General features: G+C 41.6%; 2 protein-coding genes across 5 annotated transcripts in view; one reads left to right on the top strand and one right to left on the bottom strand.

The window, feature by feature from the left end:
• Positions 1-13,414, top strand: part of clocka (clock circadian regulator a) — a 30,100-nt gene extending 16,686 nt beyond the window's left edge. For 2 of the 4 annotated variants that reach the window (XM_053429973.1, XM_053429974.1), the window contains 15 exons: positions 467-587; positions 687-800; positions 882-1,000; positions 1,843-1,925; positions 3,313-3,419; positions 3,530-3,677; positions 3,794-3,869; positions 3,962-4,103; positions 4,225-4,325; positions 4,463-4,639; positions 5,157-5,315; positions 5,457-5,666; positions 5,758-5,945; positions 6,148-6,415; positions 7,181-13,414. In XM_053429973.1, coding sequence (XP_053285948.1) covers positions 467-587; positions 687-800; positions 882-1,000; positions 1,843-1,925; positions 3,313-3,419; positions 3,530-3,677; positions 3,794-3,869; positions 3,962-4,103; positions 4,225-4,325; positions 4,463-4,639; positions 5,157-5,315; positions 5,457-5,666; positions 5,758-5,945; positions 6,148-6,415; positions 7,181-7,420 — 2,253 coding nt within the window. In that variant the 3' untranslated portion in view covers positions 7,421-13,414. Of the gene's footprint in view, positions 1-466; positions 588-686; positions 801-881; positions 1,001-1,842; positions 1,926-3,312; positions 3,420-3,529; positions 3,678-3,793; positions 3,870-3,961; positions 4,104-4,224; positions 4,326-4,462; positions 4,640-5,156; positions 5,316-5,456; positions 5,667-5,757; positions 5,946-6,147 lie in introns of all 4 variants that reach the window. The other 2 variants (XM_053429975.1, XM_053429976.1) reach the window with 2 other exon arrangements.
• Positions 13,415-13,491: 77 nt separating this feature from the next.
• tmem165 (transmembrane protein 165) lies at positions 13,492-22,948 on the bottom strand. Its single transcript, XM_053429977.1, has 6 exons — positions 22,599-22,948; positions 19,792-20,017; positions 19,517-19,692; positions 16,826-17,008; positions 16,187-16,292; positions 13,492-15,457 (listed from the first exon to the last, which is right to left on the bottom strand). The coding sequence occupies exons 1-6, from the start codon at positions 22,755-22,757 to the stop codon at positions 15,381-15,383; spliced, it is 927 nt and encodes a 308-aa protein (XP_053285952.1). The 5' UTR covers positions 22,758-22,948; the 3' UTR covers positions 13,492-15,380.
• Positions 22,949-23,054: the final 106 nt, after the last annotated feature.

The raw sequence follows: 23,054 nt of genomic DNA, 5'->3' as shown, positions 1-23,054 counted from the left end.
TGCTCAAAGCACTTTTCACCTGTTTATGTAAGGTTCAGTAAAGCTTGACGCAGTACGCAGAACATTGATCCGGAAAATCAGTTGCTGTCGCTGTGTCGTAAATTCACTTGTGATCAACAAAGTCCCTTCTGTTGATGACTCCTAGCTGCTGTTGCTGCAGAGTGCTGCGCGCCTGTTAACTCTAATTTAATATTTTGAAAGTTTTGTTTCCAGTTTGCACAAAATTTGATGGATGCTTCTCAAAAAATTTTGAGAATTATACTGACAGACAGACAGAATTGTGGAATTATTGGATAGATAAAGAATCTATATTTTAATATTGCGCATGTAAATACTTCAAATGGTTGGAGGATTTATATTTGTAATCCCATTTTAATGTGTTCTTATTACTCATGGCAATTGTACATGTCAACTCTAAATTAAGTGTTTTAAGATTACATATTCTATAATGTTCATTGTGTTTCAGTCTGATCTTGTTGATCAGAACCTGTTGAACTTCTTGCCCATGGGGGAGCATTCAGATGTGTACAAGGCCCTGTCCTCTCACATCATGGAGGGAGAGACGCCGACACCTGAGTATCTGAAGAGTAAGTGCTGAAGGTTTCATTTTGACGTTATATTATATAACTGCCGTCAGCCAAGTGCGTGAGGTCTTGTGTTTCTCAATCACTGATCTTTTTTTCCAGCAAAAAATCAGCTAGACTTCTGTTGCCACATGCTCCGAGGGACTATCGACCCTAAAGAGCCCCCTGTGTATGAATACGTCAAGTTCATTGGAAACTTCAAGTCCCTGAATAATGGTGAGTTACTTGAAAAAAAGTGCCTGGAGGAGAGATTTTCTGCTTTCAAGGTCTAACTTCCTTTGCTTGTCTTCTCCCCAGTGCCTAACTGTACTCGAAACGGTTTTGAAGGAGTGATCCAGCGATCACTTCACTCTGCCTTTGAAGACAGAGTCTGTCTCATTGCAACTGTGAGACTCGCCAAGCCACAGTTTATCAAGGTGAGAGTCGGTAGTTTTTGCTTACTCCCTACTCGTTTTGATTATTATTCTGTAAGTTTAGGATTATGCAAAAACTACTGGACGGTGGGGGTGTATCGGTACCCAAAAATCACGGCTCAGTATGTTTTCGGTACGTTCTCAAGGTAGAAACAAGGAACAGAAAACATTTTTTTTTTTTATTGACCCTGGCTAACTGAACATACTATGTCTTTGCCTTTCTTACCTAAGTAAATTAGCATGTTCGATATGCTACCAGCTACATGCCCGATAGCAGTTGCGCAATGTCGGCTTTTATACGATCCACTTGTCTTTGTCCGTGGTCATTATAGTGACTGTGAAACTGAAGGGTTCCCACACAGCAGACTTAAGATATGAGGGAGGGTCTTCACATACTTGTTTGTCTGTGGTCGCTATGACCACGAACCTACAGCACATCCGGTACTTTAAAGGACCTAAAGGCCAGTACCGAAAATATTCGGTTCACATACAATATGTTACACCCCTACTGGAAGGATTACCATGAAACTTGGTATGGGTCAGGGAAGAACCCAATTAATGTTGGTGTGGATCTGAAAAGATGACTGGATCCAGACATTTTCCTTTTCTCTGTCTCTGCAGCGTTTTTCACAGAATTCATCAATCTAAGGCAGTAGCGGGTTGCACGTGCAAGCCCCTAAACTTTGCTCTCGTGTGAAACAGATCCTAAGTGACACACACTAGATAATTAATGGTTTAACACGGCAAATTAGGGTGTTAGCCTTTTTGAGGGTATGCGCGGTGAATATCTTTTACTGTGTATATACATATATAATTATGTTCTACTCTTCCTCTGTCCCTCATAGGAGATGTGCACTGTAGATGAGCCTAATGAGGAATTCACCTCCAGACATAGTTTAGAGTGGAAATTTCTCTTCTTGGATCACAGGTAGAGTTTTTTCAGTGTGTGTTTATCATCAAGTGAAGGTGTATTTTACCTAATTTATATAATCAGGAATAATTTAACACCTAGCCTGTTTGGTCAAACTGTGACTAAACAACCATACTAAAACCACCTGAAAAGGAGGGTGTTTGTTCCGTTTCCATTTTGGTTTGTTAGTCGTGTAAGAAAACAGTACACATACTGTTTTCATATTTTTTTTTCATTTAATTCAGTATTTCCATTACTATTAAATCTACTGAATGATTGTGAAATATTACATGAGCTATTTTCCAGTCTGTTTAAGCTGTTTCTAAGATCCCACATTGTTTTGTAACTGTGGTAACATGTATGCATGTCAGAACTTGAATGTTAGGTTCTTCCCTTAAACCAGTCTTATGTTTAGCTTTTGTTGTACTTTGTGTTTTGTAGCAGTAAATGAAACCAAATTGTAACTCTCACCATGATATTCCAATACAATTCTATTAGCAGTTTTGACAAATAATGCTCATTAGTCTCTTACTTCCACATGTGCGTGTTGAGACTCCAGAGACAATAAATAAACTTGTTATACAGAATAACTTACTGCCAGTCACCTGAATTACATACTCTCACGTGAGTCTATTTAGAGCTGCAGATGCAGGATGACGTCAGCAAAACTGGCCAATCAATGAGTCATCTGAAAGTCATGATTCCTCCTTCTGTTTCACTTCTAACAAACCAGTAGGAATAAGAACAGAGTTGAAACTTCTCTCCTCCTCCTTTAGACTTCTTCTTTATATTCTATTCCATCTTCTCCTTATTCTTCTTCATCCTCTTTTTATTGTTGTCCTCTCCTCCCCCTCCTCCTCCTTGTCATTTTCTGCCTTGTCGTCTTCTTTGTCTTCAACATCGTATTATCTTTTCTTCTTCAACATTGTATTCCCATCTTCTTTTCTTCTTCTTCAACATTCTATTTTCTTTCTTCCTCTTCTTCAACCTTATATGTTCATTTCTTCCTCACCATCGTATCTTTTTCTTTCCATAACTCAAAGCTCATCATGTGGCCCAGATGGTCACACCTTCAGAATCTCAGTGTGATTGGTAAAACAGAGTTAAAGTATATCTGTGAAGCAGACATCAAACGAGTCCTCACCCTCTATTAGTGGGGTTAGTGGAATCAAGTCACATTCAAATAAATGATCCCAGATCACATGATGTTTTTCATTCAGGTCTGCTATAGCCAGCGGAGCTCTTACTGTAGGAGAAAAGGGTCTCAAACTTTTTTTTCTACTGTAGAAACTTCATTATAATTAACTACAACATGAGTAATGTACAGAACAGTATGTGTTATTTAACAGAAGTAGAAAACCTGCAGATCTCAGTAACATCTAACATAACATGTTATGTTGTCCAGAGCTCCACCCATCATAGGTTACCTCCCGTTTGAGGTCCTGGGTACATCAGGGTATGACTACTACCACGTAGATGACCTGGAGACACTGGCCAAATGCCATGAACACTGTAAGTATATCTCTGTTCGCCAACAATAAGGCCATTTACATTTGTCATTTTCGTCATGAATTTTCAAACACTAAATAACATCCAGCTTTTTACTCCTGGTTTCTCTGTAGTAATGCAATACGGCAAAGGAAAGTCCTGCTACTACAGATTCCTCACAAAAGGGCAGCAGTGGATTTGGCTTCAGACTCACTCCTACATCACCTACCACCAGTGGAACTCCAGACCAGAGTTTATTGTCTGCACACACACTGTTGTAAGGTACATGGAAGATTGACTCTGATAACTACATTTATGAATACAAAATTAAAGAACATGCCCTCATCTCACATCTTTCACTATTATCAAGATGTTATATATTTTCACTGTCTGTATAGTTATGCTGAAGTAAGAGCAGAACAGCGCAGAGAACTTGGAATTGAAGAATCTCCACCTGAGTTTACAGCAGATAAGGTGATACTTTTTTTCAACACAAGTTGGCGTTCCAGTTAGATCCAGTTTTCCTTAACTGATATTAACGATAGAAACGCTACCTCTTACCACAGCAGTCCCAGGTTTCAGGCTCCGAGTCCCAGCTCAACACCAGTCTGAAGGAGGTTTTGGAGCGGTTCGACCACAGCCGGACGCCCTCCCCTTCATCTCCCAGCTCACGCAAATCATCACACACTGCTGTGTCTGAGCCAGTCTGTAAGCACCATTAATATACATCTCTTCACTATCGACCAATGTGACCAACATCTCACCACTGTCACCATGTCAAATTGAGTGGTATTTTACAACAAATCGGAGCATCATGTTTTACCCTCAGCATCACAGATGAAGCTGCAGGGAGATAGAAGTACAACAGGTCGCCAATCTGTTTCTGCCATGGAGATGACGTCACCACGAAGATCGTCTATCAGCAGTCAGGTTGGTGGAACAACAGTCTGTTGTAAAAGTTCATAACAACTGTGTCCTGGGTCATGAGAGTTGAAGCACCCTGATCTCTCTGATTCCTCTCTGCACTGTATCCTGATTTTCTCTGGTGACTGTTTTGTTTCTATCAGCATTCGATGAGCTCCCAAAATACCGGACAGAACGTGACTCCATCCATGGTTCCTCAACAACAGCTGCAGCAGCAACAGCAGCAACCACAGCAGCAACAACAGCAGCAGCATCTGCAGCAGCAGCATCTACAACAGCCACAGCAGCCTCAACAGCAACAAGTTCAGAACAATGTACAAGTGAGATACTTATCATGTTCATCTTATCCTTTTTATCTTGTTTTACTCACCCAGGGTGTCTCTGTATGGAGTTTGCATTTTCTCCCTGTTCTTGCATGGGTTTTCTTTGGGTACTCCAGCTTCCTACATCAGTCCAAACACATGCAAATTGGTCAAACGGGTTCCTAGCTAAATTAAAATGTGAATAAGGTTAGGGGTGCTATCTGGGTAGAGAATGAAGGAGGCGCTAAGCATAAGTTCCACTTCATAAATATATTTTTGTATTTTTTATTTACAACACTGAAGAAGCTCTCAAATCTTGTTGTCTTTCCAAGTAGATATCTTCTATTAAGTGGTATAGAATAGAGATATATATATTAAGTGCCAGATCCTCCCTCACACATAAGACAGCTTTGGGTCTGCATTAGACCTCGAAGGTCCCCTTTTTTATGAATTCTCATGCACCACATTGTACATTCACATATGAACCACTAGTAACAGCTTCCTGCCATGTTTCCATGTCATTGCTCTTTGACAGTCGATAGTGCAGTTCTCCAGCCAGTTAGAAACCATGCATCACCTGAAAGAGCAGTTGGAGCAGAGGACCAGGATGATTGAGTCCAACATCCAGCGGCAGCAGGATGAGCTGCGGGAGATTCAGGTGGAGCTGCAGAGGGTGCAGGGACATAACCTGCAGGTGAGACTGAAAAGATGCTCAGGAGCGAGCACACAGCTCAGTGACTATATCAGTGCTTTGTGAATTTCATTATTTTCATTTTATTAGCTATTGGGATGGATCTGTTGCTTTGGGAGTCTGAATGTATACTGCATGTTTCAGATGTTCTTGCAGAAAGGAGCTGGAGGACTGAGTCTTGGCTCTGTTCAGATGGCCCAGGGGAACACTTTGCAGCAGGGGGGGATGCTCAGCATGCAGGGCCAAGTGGTCTCTGCTGGGCCTTTACAGAACAACATAAAGCAACTACATGCTGTCCAGCCCCAGTCCCAGCAACAAACACTCCTGCAGGAACAGAGCTTAGCACTCTCCCAGGTCAGACAAGCTGAATGCTGTTCAGTAAACACATGAAACTCAGCCGCTTGCTGACACATCTTGTCAATGACTCTGGTTCTCTCTATTTCAGTCTCAGCGGTCGTCTCTCACCCTGCAGCCTCAACAGAATCCACTGCCTATGTCTCTCTACAACACAATGATGATCCCTCAACACAGTCCTGCTAATGTAGTCCAGATTGCCACCAGCCTGGCACAAAACACTGGACCCAACACTCCCACTGTGGCAACATTTGCACAGGACCGTGCTGCTCAGATAAGGTTTGCATTTTTAAATGTATTTTATTGCCATGGTTACAATTGCTATATTTCCAGAATGTGAACTCCTTATTCAGTGTCTCTCTAACGAAATTATATTTGTGCAAGAGTTAAAACAAAGAAATCGGACCTAATCGGAGATCGGAGGATACATTCCTAGATGTTTTTGTTACTGCTACCTTCCACCCCTTCATGTCCCGCACAGGTTCCCTGCTGCTCCCCAGCTGCTCACCAAGCTAGTGACAGGACAGATGGCATGTGGGGCAGTCATGGTCCCTACAACCATGTTTATGGGCCAAGTGGTGACAGCCTTCGCCCCTCAGCAGGGCCAGACGCAGACCATCAGCATCTCCCAGCAGCCTCCAACACAGCAGCAGCAACTACCGCAGCAGCAGGAACAGCTGCAGTCACAGGTCACAGCCATGCAGCCTGTGCAGGCTCCACTGGCCCAGCAGCAAACACAGTTCCTACAGGTAACACTCAAAGTGAAATGAAGAGTTACACTGCACCAGGTATCTTTGTACTTTGGTGGCTTCAAATTTGTATTTAATAGTTTCAATAAAACAGAATGTATAGAAGATCATGCTACACGACTTGTGCAGAGTTCACTGTTCATGTGACCATCTAGAATATCAGCATGTGTCCACAGGGTTGCAATCTATTTACTATATACCATAAATTCATTTGGTGAAATGGAAAGTATTCATGCGATGTAGATTGAAGTCCCCACTGCCTCTCTCCACTGAGTAGCACAGTAATCTGTATCAGTTGTCATTTATTTACATGAAAAAAACTAAAATTTGACATAACACTGTAATTGGGAAAGTTGAATACACAAACAGATCTAAAAAGAAGGTTTTACAGACCGTCAAATAATAGTGAAACTATTACTTATTACATTCATTATTTTCAGTGAAACAGAAATAATTGACCACTATTTTGACAATATATAATTTTTTTCAGATATTTTTCGAGAAAAAATAGTGGGAAGAAGAAGCTACAATCTTCTGTAATATCTCAGATTTTTGAGTAACTCTGGTAGCACACAGATAGACGAACAATACAATATAAATCAATCCGTCCATGGCGGAGGTTATAATTGATTGTTGCTGTCCGGTGATGTTTAGTCAAATGAAAATAATGTCAAATGTTGCCTGGTGCAGTTTAAAGTCAAATCTGGGCTCAGCTAGTAAAGGTTTTTCCAAAAATTCTGCTAAAATCACGTTTTGTCACTGAAGGCTTCTCGACTTCTTCATGGAAACCAGTCCACCCAGTTGATCCTGCAGGCTGCGTTCCCTCTGCAGCAGCAGGGTACCTTTGCTGCCGCAACCCAGCAGCAGCAGCAACAGTTACAGCAGCAGCAACAATTACAACATCAACAACAGCAACAGCAGAAGCAGTTACAACAGCAGAAACAGCAACTGGCTCGTCACAGAGCAGATAGTTTGTCTGAGCGCTCCACTACGCAGCCACAGTAGCTGGATGCAGCCAATCAGAAGTGGATTGGGCCAAACCGAGGTGGGGGTGTCTTTGTGATGGCAGTCTCAAGACGGGTTCTGCTGAAAGTGCAGCCCTGAGACCAGGCCTCATTTGTAAGTGACTGGGTGGGCAGGCTGAGGCTTCCCTCCCTCACAAGGAGTTTTCGCTGTTTGCACTGATCTCCTGAGCCCAAAGTGCTGCCGAGAAGAGAACTCAGGACCGTGCTAGCTGCGGCTCTGGCAGTTTGCTTTGTCTCTGGTTTGAAGCCTTTTCTCCATGAAAACGGGGAGCCATGTTTCCCTGTAATGGACTCCCTGTCCCCCGTCCCCTCCCCCAGCCCTCTTGTTGTGTGTTTATTGCGCGTGTGTATGTGAGTGTGTGTTTGCAGGAGCTTGTGTGTGCGTGCACTCTAGTCACCCTCACAGGATTATTTTATGCAGAGCTCACCAGTTAATGCAGTGAAGCTTCAATCAGAGCTTCAAGGACGTCCTTCTAAACGGCCCATGGCTAGTTTGTTTTGGATGTTTTCTCCTATTCTTGTTCTTCGTGTAAAAATAATTATGGGTCAGAAAATATTTTTAAGAATGTGTTGTAGATTGAACTTTTACTGTACAGAACATCATGTGTAATATATACTGTAAATATATTGAAAAAGAAAGAACTAATATTTTATATGATGCATGAAATGAAATGCATAGTCTGTTATTTGCAGCTTTGAATATGCTTCTTTTCTAGTCTTCTCAGAAAAAAGATCTTAAAATGCTCTGTGGCTGATATTTTCACAGGCTTCCTTTCTCCTAGGGGACGATTGTTTGTGAGTCTGCATAGCAGACAGTGTCGATGCTGCTTGTTGTGTCACAGTTTGTTTAATCCTTGACCCATATTTTCACGCAATTTCATAAAACTGTCAAAAATGATATACGTTTCAAAATTCAGCTTTAAACACACATTGTGAATGAAGAAAATGCTACCAAGGCTACTAAACATTCAACAGTAAGATTGCCAACCTAATCCTTCTTATATCACTATCTATTCAATTTTAGCACTTTGGCCGTCCAAAATTCCTGTTTGGTGTCTGAAGACACTTAATATCTAATCTATAAACATTTATCCCTTAAAATAAACTACAGGATTTGCAGTCAGTCCTGTTAACCCTTTGCTAATATGCTCAAACTAAGAGTTATATGATTTGTGCCAGCGTAGGGTTAATCAAATGATTTCCCATCAGCACGCTGATCATCTATCCATTCTTTTTTAGCAATTTACCTGTGGCAGCTGTGAGATGGCCCCAAATTACCTAACTAGCTCAAATACTGTCAATCTGTTGTGTTTGGATGCCAATGTAGGTTTGCAAAGCCAGGAGCAGCACTTGAAAACAGACACTCTATTCGGCCATTGTTGATGTTATGCTTAAGGTCTTCCCAGCAAGTGTTGCTGGGAAATTAGAGACGTAGACAGAGAAGTAATAATGTGGTTCTAGGCTGATTCCAGCCAATGGAAAAGCCAACTGGTTCTTAAAAGGTTTGCAAGTCGAACCAGCTCCGAACCAGCACCAGCCCAGCATTAGCACTCCGTTCAATTTGCAGGAAAGTCTTTTTGGAGAAACAGGAGCTGGACACAGTAGTCCAGTCTGAGCTCCATGCATGTTAATAAAGAGAGAGAGGCCGATCACCCTGCAGGGTTCTCATAACGTTTTGAGTTGGTATAGCTAATGTACTAGTCAGCAGTTGTCACTTAAAACATCCAGTAAACACAAAGCAACGTTAGTTCTATTTCTGATGATTGTAAATCAACCATTCAGTCCCTTTCAGTCTTTGGTCTCCCCTGAGCCCTGAGGGAAATATTGGACTGTGTAGCTGCTAAATGCTCCACACTGTTCACCAGCTAGTCGCTAAGTCGGAGCAGCAGTCGTCTGGGGCGGCCTAAAGCGGCACATTTAGAACAGGGAGCATAACTTTGAGCTTGAATGGTTTGTTTTTCATGTCATGAAAAAGATACTTCATTATAGACAATTTTATGTCTTACTGGCTCATTTGATGACAACTTGACCTAGGTACACAGTGCTAGCACACACACACACACACACACACACACACACACACACACACACACACACACACACACACACACACACACACACACACACACACACACACACAGACACACACAGAGACAAGCCTCCTTCCCATCTGATCTAATTCACCACCAGATGGTATCAAGCTGTCAGCTCAGCCCATTCTTCATCTGTGTGTGAAGTGACAGGCTGAGCTCGACACACGGCCACAAGTCTGGTGACAAACATCCAATGTACATTTTTTGAGCTTTGAACCGAGGTATCTGGTGATACCACGAGCACTTTGTCTGTTCACCTCTGTGTGTTTGGCTGTTGTGTTCTTGTGTGGGAAATTCCTGTTTGACATAGATGTTCCCAATAATTCTTCCACTGTTTGGTTTGAGCCTGGCTTTGAGTACTGGTGGAAAAATGCTAATACTAACCCTCATTTGTGGCTAACTGCTTGGGGATACAGCCTTTGACCCAACAGTTGGACCGCACACACACACACACACAGACCTAATAGGTTAACATTAATGTTAAATGTTACAGCAAATGCTTAACTGCCATAGGCTCTGAGGCCCAGCTATGATTGAACATTTGAAAATGCAGAATGTTGATTTTGACAAGACCTATTGCCCACAATTCACACTTCGGCATTTTGAATCCTTTGTTCAACCCCAAAGTTAACATAGTCCGTCCTAAATGTTGAGTGATTGGGGCGGTCCCTAAATCTCTCCTGCAGTGTATTTAAACTGATGGATTCTCATTTCAGAAAATGTTTGGCTTGGATCACGTCAGTAGCTGACACGTTGGCTAAAGTAGTCCTTTCATATTTACCTGGGTATTTTTATAATACATGTAGAGTGTGTGGTTTTGTCTCCTGTTGGCTTTCACAAACAAACACCAGCGCTGTGTCATGAGTATGAACACTAGTATAATCAGTCATAAAGTCATTGATTTTTCAAATTGCATGTAAGACCTCTAAGGGACTGTATGAAAAAGTATCGACAGTGGGGCCTGAACCTGATGTTTCATAGAAGTGACTCTTAAGGAGTAGAATGACCTGATGGTGAAGTGATGAAGAACAAATGCAACATTTAGCAGATTTCCAGCTGCTCTGTTTTGAACCAAGAGCCTCCAAAAGAACAGTTAGCAGCAGTGACAGTGAACAGCGACACACGTCATATTTCCACTTCACTCACAAGTAGCATCACAATAGTTGATAACATTATAACTGACAATAAGGTGACGCTGATGAAAACTGTCTTTCTTGAGATGATGTTCAGTCCCCACTGAGAACAACAGTGCATGTCACTGTTGTTTCATACAGTCCCTAACGCCAGCTGTCTCCACTGTAGTTGGACCTTGTGGTCTGCACCATCTTCACAGCGCTGCTCCATCCTTCGCTCATCATTGGTTGGGCTGCAGCTCATTTCAGTTTCTAAATAAAACACATTAGTTCCCTGCTAAACACAATTTCACAAAGCTGCACAGGGGACCCAGATCCTTTGGAGTGAGATTCACGAGGTGCAATAAACCTGCGAGAATGTAATTCAATGTCATTAACATGTGTGTTGCATGAGGAGGTGTGTGGCTGCGAGAGCCTTTGCACAATGTATGATAGGACTGTTAATAAGAGAAGTCAATTATTTAGCCTTTAAATGTGCAAACCTAAAATGAAACCTACGTATAAAGTTCCGAACCAAGAGTTTAACAAGAGAGAAGGATCTAAGCCAACTGTGACATACATATAAAGACTGTTGAACCTTTTCCCCAGAAAGAGCTGGTTACATGTGGTTATACGAGGATGAGCCCGACCGATGTGGACTTATGGAGACTGCCACAGATATTCAGTCAAATAATCTGATCATGATATATTGGCTGATATACATATATTTATTTATTTTGAATGAAGACCTATGGTATATGAAATCCTAATGACAAAGAAATGTTATTGAGGCTTGATATTTTACAGTTAAACTATAAACTCTACTATAAATAAAAAAGTGTATACAAAAACTTTTTTTTAACATCACATTTAATCATAAAACAATGTGAAAATTATTCATATCAGCCAACACCTGCAAATGCCAATATGTCTGTGAAAGACTCATTTCTGCAGACCAGAACATCGGTCGGGGCTCTAAGACGAAGACTGTTAAGTTTAAAGGTATTTTCTCTTTTCATGATCATGTTCAGTCTTGTTTTGGAATACAGGTGCAAACTGCCACAGTTTAAAAGACAAAGCAATGCTTTATTAAAGTTACCAGTCAGTGGTTCCCAGTCATAGAAACATGAGGGGAAATGTTTTGTTATCCAAAGAGCGGGGCACGGCAGAGGATGAGCCCTACACGATAGGACATGGTGAATTCTGTTCAATGTTTTGTAGTTCTGATGTTCACACTAGAAGCTCTTGTGTCTCAGTTTTTTCTCTCTGCTTTCACGTCATATTTGTGTAGCGTTTTGGTTTGGCTCAGGGAATGTACTGCTGCAGTCCACTCAGCAACAACAATCTCCTGACGTTTTCTAAAAGGTTAATGCGCTCTGAATCCTGCAGGTTTGTGTCTCAGCAGCAGTTTGGCCTGTGACATCACTGACTAGTTTGCGTCCAGAAGGGAAACAGGATTCATGGTTTCAGCTCAGATGAAGCAGCGAGTTACCAATGGCTTTATTAACTTTGATCAGTAAACAACTACTACATGCAGCCTTCAACTACTGAGACCATGTTACATGACAGGAATATGAGTCGATCTGGTCAAAAATAATTTTATTAACCTCTAATAGTATCACTGCCAGAAATGCTGCATTAAACCACTTTATTGATACATAAGCTAAAATATGAATTTACATTATTTAATGTTTGAATTTGTATGTATATATCAGTGGTTACCAACATTCTGACTACATCATTTCCAAATTGACAATCATAATTATTTACATTTATTACTCTGACACTGATTATTATTTTGGTTGATTAAATAGCAGAGATAAATTTAGGATATAAATACATCATTTTTTCCCTAAAACTGAAGTTAATGTCTGGTTTTATTTAACTAGCTGTCCTAAAAGTGAATTTATTGTGATGTAAAGAAAATCTCTGGGAATATAGGTTGACTGATGAGCAGCTATAATTGTATTTTGGAGTAATCATTCATAATTACAGCTCTAATCTATAAAACTTTAATAAAGCTGTATGTTACTTTAATTCCTCAATCTTATTATAAAGTGGTTTCAACACTTTGTTATAGGTCTCTCTACAGTTTATAGACATTTCAGTGTATGCTGTACCTCTATTAATATGGATTAAAGCATTCATAAGTGTTTATTAATATACTTTTGAACAACAATGCCTACTACGACACCAGTGACTGGTTAATGTTTAAGTGGAACAAGAGTTGTAATAATATAAAATATATATTTACGAGAGAAGGAATCATTGCTGACAAAGCTCGTAAATTATGTAAAATGTCCTCCTGGCACAATTGACTTACAGCATGTGTTATACTGTTGTTTGCATAGCACTTACAAAGTGCTTCATAAAAATCCATGGCAAAAAATTAACTAAGATAAAAGGTATTAAATTCACTTCAATTTTAACCGCTAAAATCATGAAATAAGACCAAGACCTTGGAATTTAGAGAAAAAAAATATATAGACCCTTTCTTTTTACAGCGATTATAAAAAAAACTTTTATTGTAAACATTGTAACCCCAAAACTATTTTTCCAGATCAACTACTGCCACCTTCTGTTCAGTTTGGGGTTAGACATCAAATAACCTGACAGTGTATTTGTAACCCTCCAGATTTTGGTCTGCCTGTGTCCTGCTCTGCATTTATTTCTTGAGCCAAACTTTTCAGAAATTCAACACAACCTTCTGAAGCAAATGTATCAACCGTTTGCTCCCCTTCAATCTGAAATAAATTCCTATGAAATGTCTCCGGTGTTCTGTTTCCTCTGTCTCATCTCTACGGTCTTTTCAGCACATGTCTATCACACACAGAACAAAAGACTGGTTTAGAAAGAAGACACACATGAAACATTTTATTGAGAGAAATATTCAGATTTCAACCAACCTGTCCCACAAACAGACGGATTACACAGCCGGGCACAGTCTGTCAAATATTGACAACACAGCTTCGGCCTGTTCAGTTAAAAAAATAGTTCCATCCCTTGTTTCTTTTGACCTCTTACCCACCCTGTTCTCTGTCTACAGTACGTACGCTAAAAGAAAATGAGGCTAAATAAATACAGAGCATTTTAAATAAAAGGGAAACACAGGGATTTCTTACATTGCTGGTTGAGGTGTCGCTGTAGCTACAACACAGCTGCTTATGGCTGAAGAGGGTAAACAAATTGTACAAATGACATGGTGGTTATTGTGTCATGATTACATTCTATCCTTGACTAATTGTTCTCGGAGAAGAACTCTGGAGTATGTCTGCACTGCTGGGTCCAGACTTTACACAAAGTGTTCCTGTCACTCACGAGCAACACAGTGATCTGTGGAGCGTTCAGGTGTTCTTACAGTCTCACATGGGCTCACTCAGACATTATCCGGAGAATAAACTCCTAGAGAAAGTCAGGAGCCTCTCACTCAGACATTTGTGCTCTTACATACAGATGTCAGGAGATAATCAGGAGTTTAGTCCATGTTTAAAAGCATCTTTCGTGATTCAGGCCCCTTCACGACTAAAGCACCGAGTTGTTTCTGAAAATGACCGATCATCAACATGATCTGTACTCTTTACGCTGTTGATAACTGATCTGTCCTGAATGGTCTAATCCCAAGTGTTCAGCGTGAAGTTCATGTGTGAACGCACCCCAATGTGTCTTCAGTAATGTGTCCTGAGGATCGATCAGAGAAAACACATTCTGAGGTGGACAGAGACACATGTGGCCTAGTCTCTTCACATTGTGAACACAGATCTGTCCTGGGCCACATTTGAAGGACCGCCTACTCAGCTGACGTCCTCCAACCTGCCACATGTGATCTCAGGAGACACATTCAGGACAGATGTTGATACCAGGTGTGGACCATAATGAAACCCCCCCCGATCAATATCACCACTGGGTGATCAGCTTTTTGAAGAGGAGCTGTGCTGTAGCTCTAGATACTATCTACTGTAAGGTATGGCGACACCCGAACGTAGAGGTATTGTAGTTGTTCAGGACCCTGTCTCTCTAAAACAACTGCTCATTGTATCAGCAGCCAAAGGGAATAACTCGGAAATATTTCAATGATGTCTCCGTCTCAATTTAAATTATATCGCACTTCTTGGGGAGTTATAGTAGATTCTATTAAAAAGTGTCTCCCAGAGAGGAAGGTGGAATAAACACCAGCATCTGGGCTCACGTTAGACAAACAAAAGGATCATACAACATTTATAAACAAATAAAAAGGCAATGACTTTGAAATGGACTTATTGTCTAAAGGAGATGGCTAAGTGTTAGAAACGTACTGCATGTGGGGTTCGGACTGAGCCACATAACCTCTAACTGACGGGTCGGAGGGCAGCGAGTGGGCTTCTTCCTCTCGCACACTTTGTGAAGAGAACAAAGCTGGAACAGGAAGCCACAGAACGTCCTTCTCTCCTCTCACACCGACGTCTGTTACTCAATGGTTTCTCCTCACTACTTTAGACTTTCTGCTTTGTAAGTATTCAGCGACTCCCAAAAGGTTTTGGTGAAGACAATCTTATTTAATGCTAACTTTGCACTCAGTGTTAGAGGCTCTACTGGAACAGAAATTGTCTAAAGGAAGGAGGAGGGGACTTTGGCTTCCTGTTCAACTTGTCACAAGGTCTGTTGGACACACACACGCACACACACACAATCTCTCAACAGCAAGTGAACCAAAGTTTACACGTATATACAGAGTGAACCTGAAAAGTTGTTCGTCCAATCAAAATCCAGACTCTGGCTTGATGAGAAGGGCAGAGAAGGCGAACGCCAGAAAAACTATTCCTCCAATGATTGTAACTGTGGAAACAAAACAGATTGAGTTATCATTAATTTATTCTAATGAGCAAAACCAACAATGTAACCTAAACCCAAGATTTAGGACAATAGTTTGATTTTTTTCCAACATACAAGAACTGTTTTTCTTTCTTACACTGAATATAATCCAGACTCTCTCTCTATGTGGTGTGTGTGTGACTGTGTGTCACAAATCTATTTACAGTCACTCTATGGGGACTCATCTTCCTTATGGGGACACAAGGTAGGTCCAAATAATGCAAAACATTAAATTCTGAGTAATAACTAAGGTCAAGGTTAGAAAAAGGAAATCCATACAAGTCAATGTAATGTCCTCCGAAGTCATGGACACAAGTGTGTGTGTTTATGTGCATGTCTCTTGGAATGAGGGTAGACAACACACACATGAGCCAACACATAAAAGTACCATGTGAATAGTAATGACAGCAGTCGAATATTTTTTTTGTCTTTGAATTAAATGAATTCCCGCTGTAGTTTTTGTTTAACTGGTGCAAATACTTCAAAAAAATGTACCAATGCACTGCAAGTATTTTACACTCGTATGACAACTGACAACTCAGGAATCTTGCCTACTCACATTTTGAAAATAAATATTTCTTTTTAATCTGCCTATACTCCCCAATCAAATGGGAAAAAAAAGCAGCTTGCTTATAATAAGGACTAAAATTTAATGGTGTAGTGACAACAGGATATGAAAACACAGCAACGTACCTGTTCTGACAGATATTTTCTGGGCGATCATTCTCCCTCCTATCACAGCCAGTCCTGTACACAAACAGTGTCCCAGTGTACCACCCACAGCAACTCCAAAAGGATCCTGGGAATTTAAATTAAAAAAAGAGCATGTCATGTTGATGTGAAAGAAAATTACACCTTGCCTTTGCTGGCGATTTTAATTACCAGTGTATTAGCACCGCACAAAGTGGTTTGCGGTCTATTTAAAATAAATAAACAAAGGCTTTATTTCCCACTGGGGCCACACACAATAAACTTGAGATGCTGCAACATAACTAAACACACATGAAGGACAAAAGTTGTTTGAATCTTACTATGTTATTACAGATGTTGACATTTTGCGTTTTGAGTAGTTAGAACTGAATTAATGATTGTTTTGACGAGTCAGAATGTTATATATATACACACCATATATAAAAATTCTTACGAGTCGCAGGTAAAGTCTAAACGACTAATCACGTGAGCTGTTTACTGCCCCCACATCATGAGCGCTGCCACAATGTGTGCGCTGTGTATTATATCCGACCAGAGTAATCGATTACTACATTAGCTTACAACTATTTTTATTCATCGATTAAAGCCCTAAAATAGTGTCAAAGAAAATTTCGAACAAACCTCCCGTGCTCCGAGAATGATAGTGGTCAGCTGGGAGCGGTCCCCCCACTCTGCGAGGAAGGTGAGGGTGAAGGCTTGGAGGAAGACAGGTGAGATGAAGCTGTGCCACTTCCTCTGAGGCTGCGTGTTCCCCGATCCAGCCTCCACATCTGCAGTCCCATTGACCTGTTTAGATCGCTGAAGCTGAGCAGACAAAGACAGTGTGATTCTACTGAAACACTGGATGATGATTCCCCCTCATCAGGAGATGTTAGACCAACTAATCCTTTATTCGGGTTAATTCTTGTCAACTATTTTTATGATCAACTTTTACCTATAAAATCGGTTAACTTTTGCAACCCTACCTGCCTAACAAATCTATTGAGATAGCAGAATATTTTTCATAACTGTTACTTCCAGTCAGGACTTAATTCTACAGAAGAGTTTTGGATTGGATCAGCGGTATGACTAGTCATCATTCACTTTGCAGTACTATACATATGTGCTTCAACAGTGGCACTCCTTACACCACATGGTATGGAGCCATTTTACAAAGGTACAGAGTCCACCTGGTTCCACCTAGAAACTGGCCGCTGAGCTACTCACAGAAGCAAATATACTGTTTGGCTGTGTAAAAGGTGAGATGAGAGGACCGATGCCGACTCTGTGTTACACATTATGCTCCTGATTCCTGAACGGCGACATGCTACATGAAATCACATACGGCTTGTTTGGTTACGTGTAAACACGCAAAGTGGACCAGCAATATATCAGGATCAATGTTTAAATGGGGCTTATACCTTAGATCAGGGGTCTTCAACGTTTTTCAGGCCAAGGACCCCCAAACTGTTGGAAAGGTGGAGTGGGGACCCCCTACTATATATATATTGTATAAAATTGTGATTTATATTAAACTGGGCCTAGTGCCATGTATAAACATAGCTACCCTGTTATTGTGCATTCAATACTAAGCTATTCAAATATTACATGGGTTCATATGTTTTTTATTTAAACATGTGCAAGGTACAGGGTTAGCATGCCACTGCCATGTATAAACAAACATCCTGCATACAACACTGAGCTATTAAAGTAATTCAACAACTTATCTAATCTTGGACGGATGGAGGTTGTCAGGCAGAGGGTCAAATCAGCCTCACAATATGTTGGATGCATGTTAATGTGTATTTAAAGACATTTCAATTTGTGGGGGGAAAATTGGTTCGAAAATAAATAAAAAATTTAAAATATTGTCTAATCATCCAAAGAATTTGCGACCCCCCTGCAGTACCTCCGCGGACCCCCTAGGGGTCACGGACCCCTGTTGAAGACCTCTGCCTTAGATAGAAGGTGCAAGCAGTCAGGAATAGTAGCCAAACGAAGAGATGGAATGTGGCTTCTAACATAACTGCAGCCTGTTACACGTACTGACTTAAAGTCAATTGGAGTTGTACAACTTGATGTTCAAGGGATAGGAGTGTATTTCTAGGCAAGAGGCTGAGAACTCTGTCATCCAGGACAAATACAGCCAGGAGACATGACAGAAGTTAGTATTTTTTCTGAAGTAAAAACAATTGCAGTCTAACATGTTCTGCAGAGTGGTCCCTTCTGGCTGTATGGCTGTCAGGTCATGGTAGGTGTGAATGAAAACACACATTGAGCTGTTATGTCCTATCTCTGACAAACATCATTACCACTGTCCAGAAAAAGTAGCACATGTGTAATGTTGCGCTTAACAAGAGAGATGGACACATGATTATTCTCTATTAGAGTAAAATTGTGCCCAGTGTGTAGGGACACAGTGGCAGTGATGGAAAAAAAGCTCACGCTCAAACATCATCACAGACGGAAACATGCAGCTTAACTGGATGTGTTACAAGGACAAATGCTCTTGGTTAAAGTTCCAAGCTCTGTGGGTTAGTTTGTGTTCCCACGAGCTGCTTTCACAAGAACACATTCTGATATAGGTAATATTAAGCAGTCAAGTTTTGTGATGAGCGAGCTGAAACTTGAAACTTCAAGAATAGGGATAATTTGCGGAGAAACCTTTTTGCTGCTGCAGAGCTGCAAGAACTTGACACAGTCAAATTGTGCATTGTGTGCAAGAACAAACAACTTGCATGACATCTGAATATGCAGATGATGCAGGTGAGTTCCTTCAGGCATTGTGCGAGAGGATTTGTGACAAAACAAAAAGAACTGAAGATCTTTGTTAAGGTGTTTAGTTTGGAAGCAGATTATGTGTTTGACAACCTCAAATATAGAATTATTGAGCTGCAAATAAATAATCGCTGAATATATAATATATATATTCATACTTTTTTAAAACAGCTGTTTATTCATACTTTTCACAAGCTGCCATATAACACTAATTTCATAAGTAGAGAAGTATCTCCACTGTTAACAGTTCTACGTTGTGACTACAAGGTTTTCCTTCTCTGTGTGATACCTATTGAACCTGTTTTATCATGGAGAGCATGACATTTGCAGGTTACAACTTGTTATGTCCTGGTGTGTTGCAAACACAATCGTGTGTGCAACCGAATTAAAATACACATTTCCAAGAAATGCAGAAGTGATGCAATTTGGCTTCAGGCATAACGTTTAGCTAACAGGGTCATTGAAGTAGAGCTACAGGGATTTTGCAAGGTACTGGGATATAAAAAAGTGTTTGTCCAAGTTGCTACTAACCAACCCAGTAAGAACTTAACTCACCTCCTCGTCCTTCTTCTTGATCTCTGCCTGCACCTCCTCCAGCTCCTCCTGACCCTCATCTGGACTCATCTTCAGCCCCTCTCTCAGCATGCGCACACCAAAGATGGCAAACAGAGCCGTGGATACATAGTATGTGTAGATTCTAGGGATGATGGTGGTGGCATAACCAAACAGCACTGTGGAGTGGAGTGGGGAGAATACCTTATTATTGCTGGGAGAGGATGCTGTAATTCTAAAACAAAAAAACACAGAAACAAACATCCACTTCTACTTACCAGAGAGACAAGTCATGATTCCCAGAGCCAGAATGGCGCCTGTCAACACGGTGAGACGGTTGTAGCGCATGGCCATGATGGCTGCGATGAAAAATGTCTTGTCTCCCAACTCTGAGACGATGATGACGGAGAGAGAGGCTGCGAAGGCATGAATGAAACCCATGTTTCCTTTGGTGGGGTCATTCTCTGAAACTACTGGGCCCACTGGATGAGGACTTGGTGCTTTCTGCAAAAAAATCCACACAGAGTAACAGTGGGTTAGTTAGTAAATATGTTCAAGTGTAATGTTTGCTAAACTAACAATCATTGTATATTGTCGACCTCTAATAGTATTGACTATTTGCAAAGCTTGCTATATACATACTCCTGTACTTCCTCAATACAGTAATTATCTATCAATCTTGTATGTTGTAATGATAATAATAGCACTTTTACCATGGTAAATACAGTGACAGTAAAAACAACAAGTTAAAATAGCAGTTAAAAGTATTATATTATATAACATACATAAATCGCAGATTAAAAAAGGTGGGTTTTGAGCACATTTTAGCAGGAGGTGAGTTAGGGAAAATGTCTGAGATGTTGGGAGATAGAGTTCCAGAGGGAGGGGGCAGCGATGGAGCAGGCCTTGTCCCCCCCGTGCTTGGACAGGGCTAGAGGGGTGAAGAGTTTGGTGTATCAGAAGTTGTGGGTGGGATTGTGTCAGTGCAGGAGATGTGATGACGAGAATATTGTATTCTTTGTTGAATGGGGAGCCAGTGAAGGTGTTGAAGGACGGGGGGGATGTGGGCTCTGCTGCGGGGGTGGGTGAGCAGCCGGGCGGCTCAGTTTTGGACAAATTGTAATTTGTTGATGATTTTGGTGAATGTTCCGTAAAGAATGCTATTGCAATAATTGAGTCGTGAGGTGATGAAGGCGTGGATCAGTATTTCAGCGGCTGAGGAAGAGCGTATTCGGGAAAATGTATTTAGGTGGAATAAGTCTGTTTTTGTAATGTGGTTGACGTGGATTTCAAAGGAGAGGGTCGCCGAGGTTACGGATGTGTGTGGATGCGTGAACAGTGAAGCAGTCGATGGAAAGGGAGACATTTTGGCAGGAGTCTGTGATTGATTTGGCGCCGAGGATGAGGATTTAGATTTGTGGCTGTTGAGTTTGTTAAAGTTATTTTGCATCCAGGTCTTTACATCTGTGAGGTAGTTTGTGAGGGTGGAGTAAGTGGTGGGTGTGATGGATTTAGTGGAGATGTAGAGTTGGGTGTCATCAGCATAGCATTGGAAATGGAGGCCATCGTGGTGTATGATGTTACCGAGGGGGAGCATGAAGAGAAGGGGAGCAGGCACCAAACCTTGGGGGACACCTTGGGAGACTAGGGCCGAGTTGGAGTTGGATTGATGCTGATGAACTGGTGGCGGAGAGTTATGAGTTGAACCAGGAGAGGGCAGTGCCAGTGATGTGCAGGGAGGACTCAAGGTGGATGAGGAGGATGGAGTCAAAGGCAGCACTGAGGTCAAAGAGGATAAGGATGTCGAGAGAGAGATCCTCAGAGAAGAGTCTTTTGTGACTTTGATTAGGGCGGTTTCTGTGCTGTGATGATATTTGAATCTGGATTGAAATGGTTTGTAGTTGATTGGCGTCCAGGTGGGTTTTGAGTTGGGAGGCGAAAGTACGTTACAGTATTTTTTAAAGAAAGGGATGATTGGAGATGGGGCTGTAGTTGTTGGGGATGTCAGGGTCAAGGCCAGGCTTTTTGAGGATTGGTGTGACAGAGGCGGGTTTGAGGGCTGGGGGGACAGAGCCAGTAGACAGGGAGGAGTTGGTTATAGAGAGGCTGAGCTAGCGGAGAGCAGGGAGACATGCTATGACTAATGTAGAGGGGATGGGTCCAGGGAGCAGGTCGGGGGCTTCATGCCAGACAGTGAGTTATTGAGTTCTGAGTGGGTGATAGGGGAGAATGAGTGATCAGCTGGGGATGGAGGTGGGCTGGTAGTGGCTAGTTGTTTGTAGATGGTCTCGATCATTGATTGGTAAAATGAGAGGAAGGAGTGGGAGAGATTGTCCATGGGTTTGGGAAGTTTGTTAATTGTGGAGAAGAGGACCTTGGGGTTAGCAGATCCGTAGTGGATGAGGCCAGAGTAGTAGGTGGAGCGTTTTCAAATCAATACAACCAGTATCTATATCCATCCTATACGTTTCTTTTCTAACCATTAAAGTAAGTATATATAAACTAAGTACTTTTGTAAGGTAAGTATATATTTATCTTGTATGTTTTCAAATCAATAGGATATATCCTGAATATGTTTTCCAATCAATAAGGTATACAGCCTGTACCTGTTTTCTAATCAATAAGGTATATATCCTGTTCCTGTTTTCTAATCAATCAAGTTTATATCCTGTATGTTTTCCAATCAATAAAGTGTATATCCAGTATTTGTTTCCGATCAATAAAGTTTACATCCTGTATGTTTTCCAATCAATAAAGTTGATATCCTGTATATGTTATCTAATCAATAAGGTCAGTGAGTTTCTTCCTGGCTACTGCTGGGCCCACATGCTTCACCAACATCTTCGATATGATTAAACTCTTGTGGACATTATCACATCTCATCCCTCAACACGTTCCCTCACATACACACATTATCACCAATTAGCATGTTAAACTGAAACACCGGAAAACAATGGGACACGTCTCTGTTAGCATGCAGGCTAGCTCGGCTGTGCTAGCAGACAGCACTGGCGCCGCCGGCGGCAGATTCGACGCAATTCAAAGGTCTAAATCGCAGGTAGACATTGAAGGGGCAGCTCCTGACCTCCTGTGGGAGCACCTCCTGCACCGGGACCGCTTTGTGCTCCTCTGGAACTGCAGCGACTCCGACCGAAAACAACAACACGGCGGCGGCGAGCGGAACCAAGACGCGTAAAACATCTCTCCCAGCCCGTCCCTGTGCTCCACACAGCGTCACAGACATGATTGTTCCGGAAGCACCGACCGAAGACCGTTGGCTTGTGGATGTCTACACAGCTGATCACTTGATATCTCCGGCAGCAGGACGGGCTAACTTCATATTAGCATCATCCACAGTATACGGGTGTCCTCCGTGATACACGTCACGCTCAGAGGAAGCCCAACCAACTCAGGCGGAAGTTACAACCATGCTGTAGCACTGGCCATAAAAGCTGAGCGATGATTGGACCAGCGCAACAATGACGTAGACCAGTGGCTGACGTACGCACCGGAGAGCTCAGTGATTGGTCAATCTCACTGT

The sequence above is a fragment of the Pleuronectes platessa genome, chromosome 9, assembly GCF_947347685.1.
Source record: "Pleuronectes platessa chromosome 9, fPlePla1.1, whole genome shotgun sequence".
NCBI lineage: Eukaryota > Metazoa > Chordata > Actinopteri > Pleuronectiformes > Pleuronectidae > Pleuronectes > Pleuronectes platessa.
Note: the sequence above shows the minus strand (reverse complement) of the source record. Positions and strands in the feature narration are given on the sequence as shown.

Excerpts from the sequence above, each read along its gene's own strand:
- tmem165 (XM_053429977.1), bottom strand. The coding sequence starts at position 22,757 with ATGTCTGTGACGCTGTGTGGAGCACAGGGACGGGCTGGGAGAGATGTT. Across the intron at positions 20,018-22,598 it reads AGGAGGTGCTCCCACAGGAG|AAAGCACCAAGTCCTCATCC; the intron begins GTCAGGAGCTGC and ends ATTTTTTTGCAG. Across the intron at positions 17,009-19,516 it reads TCAAGAAGAAGGACGAGGAG|CTTCAGCGATCTAAACAGGT; the intron begins GTGAGTTAAGTT and ends TTGTCTGCTCAG.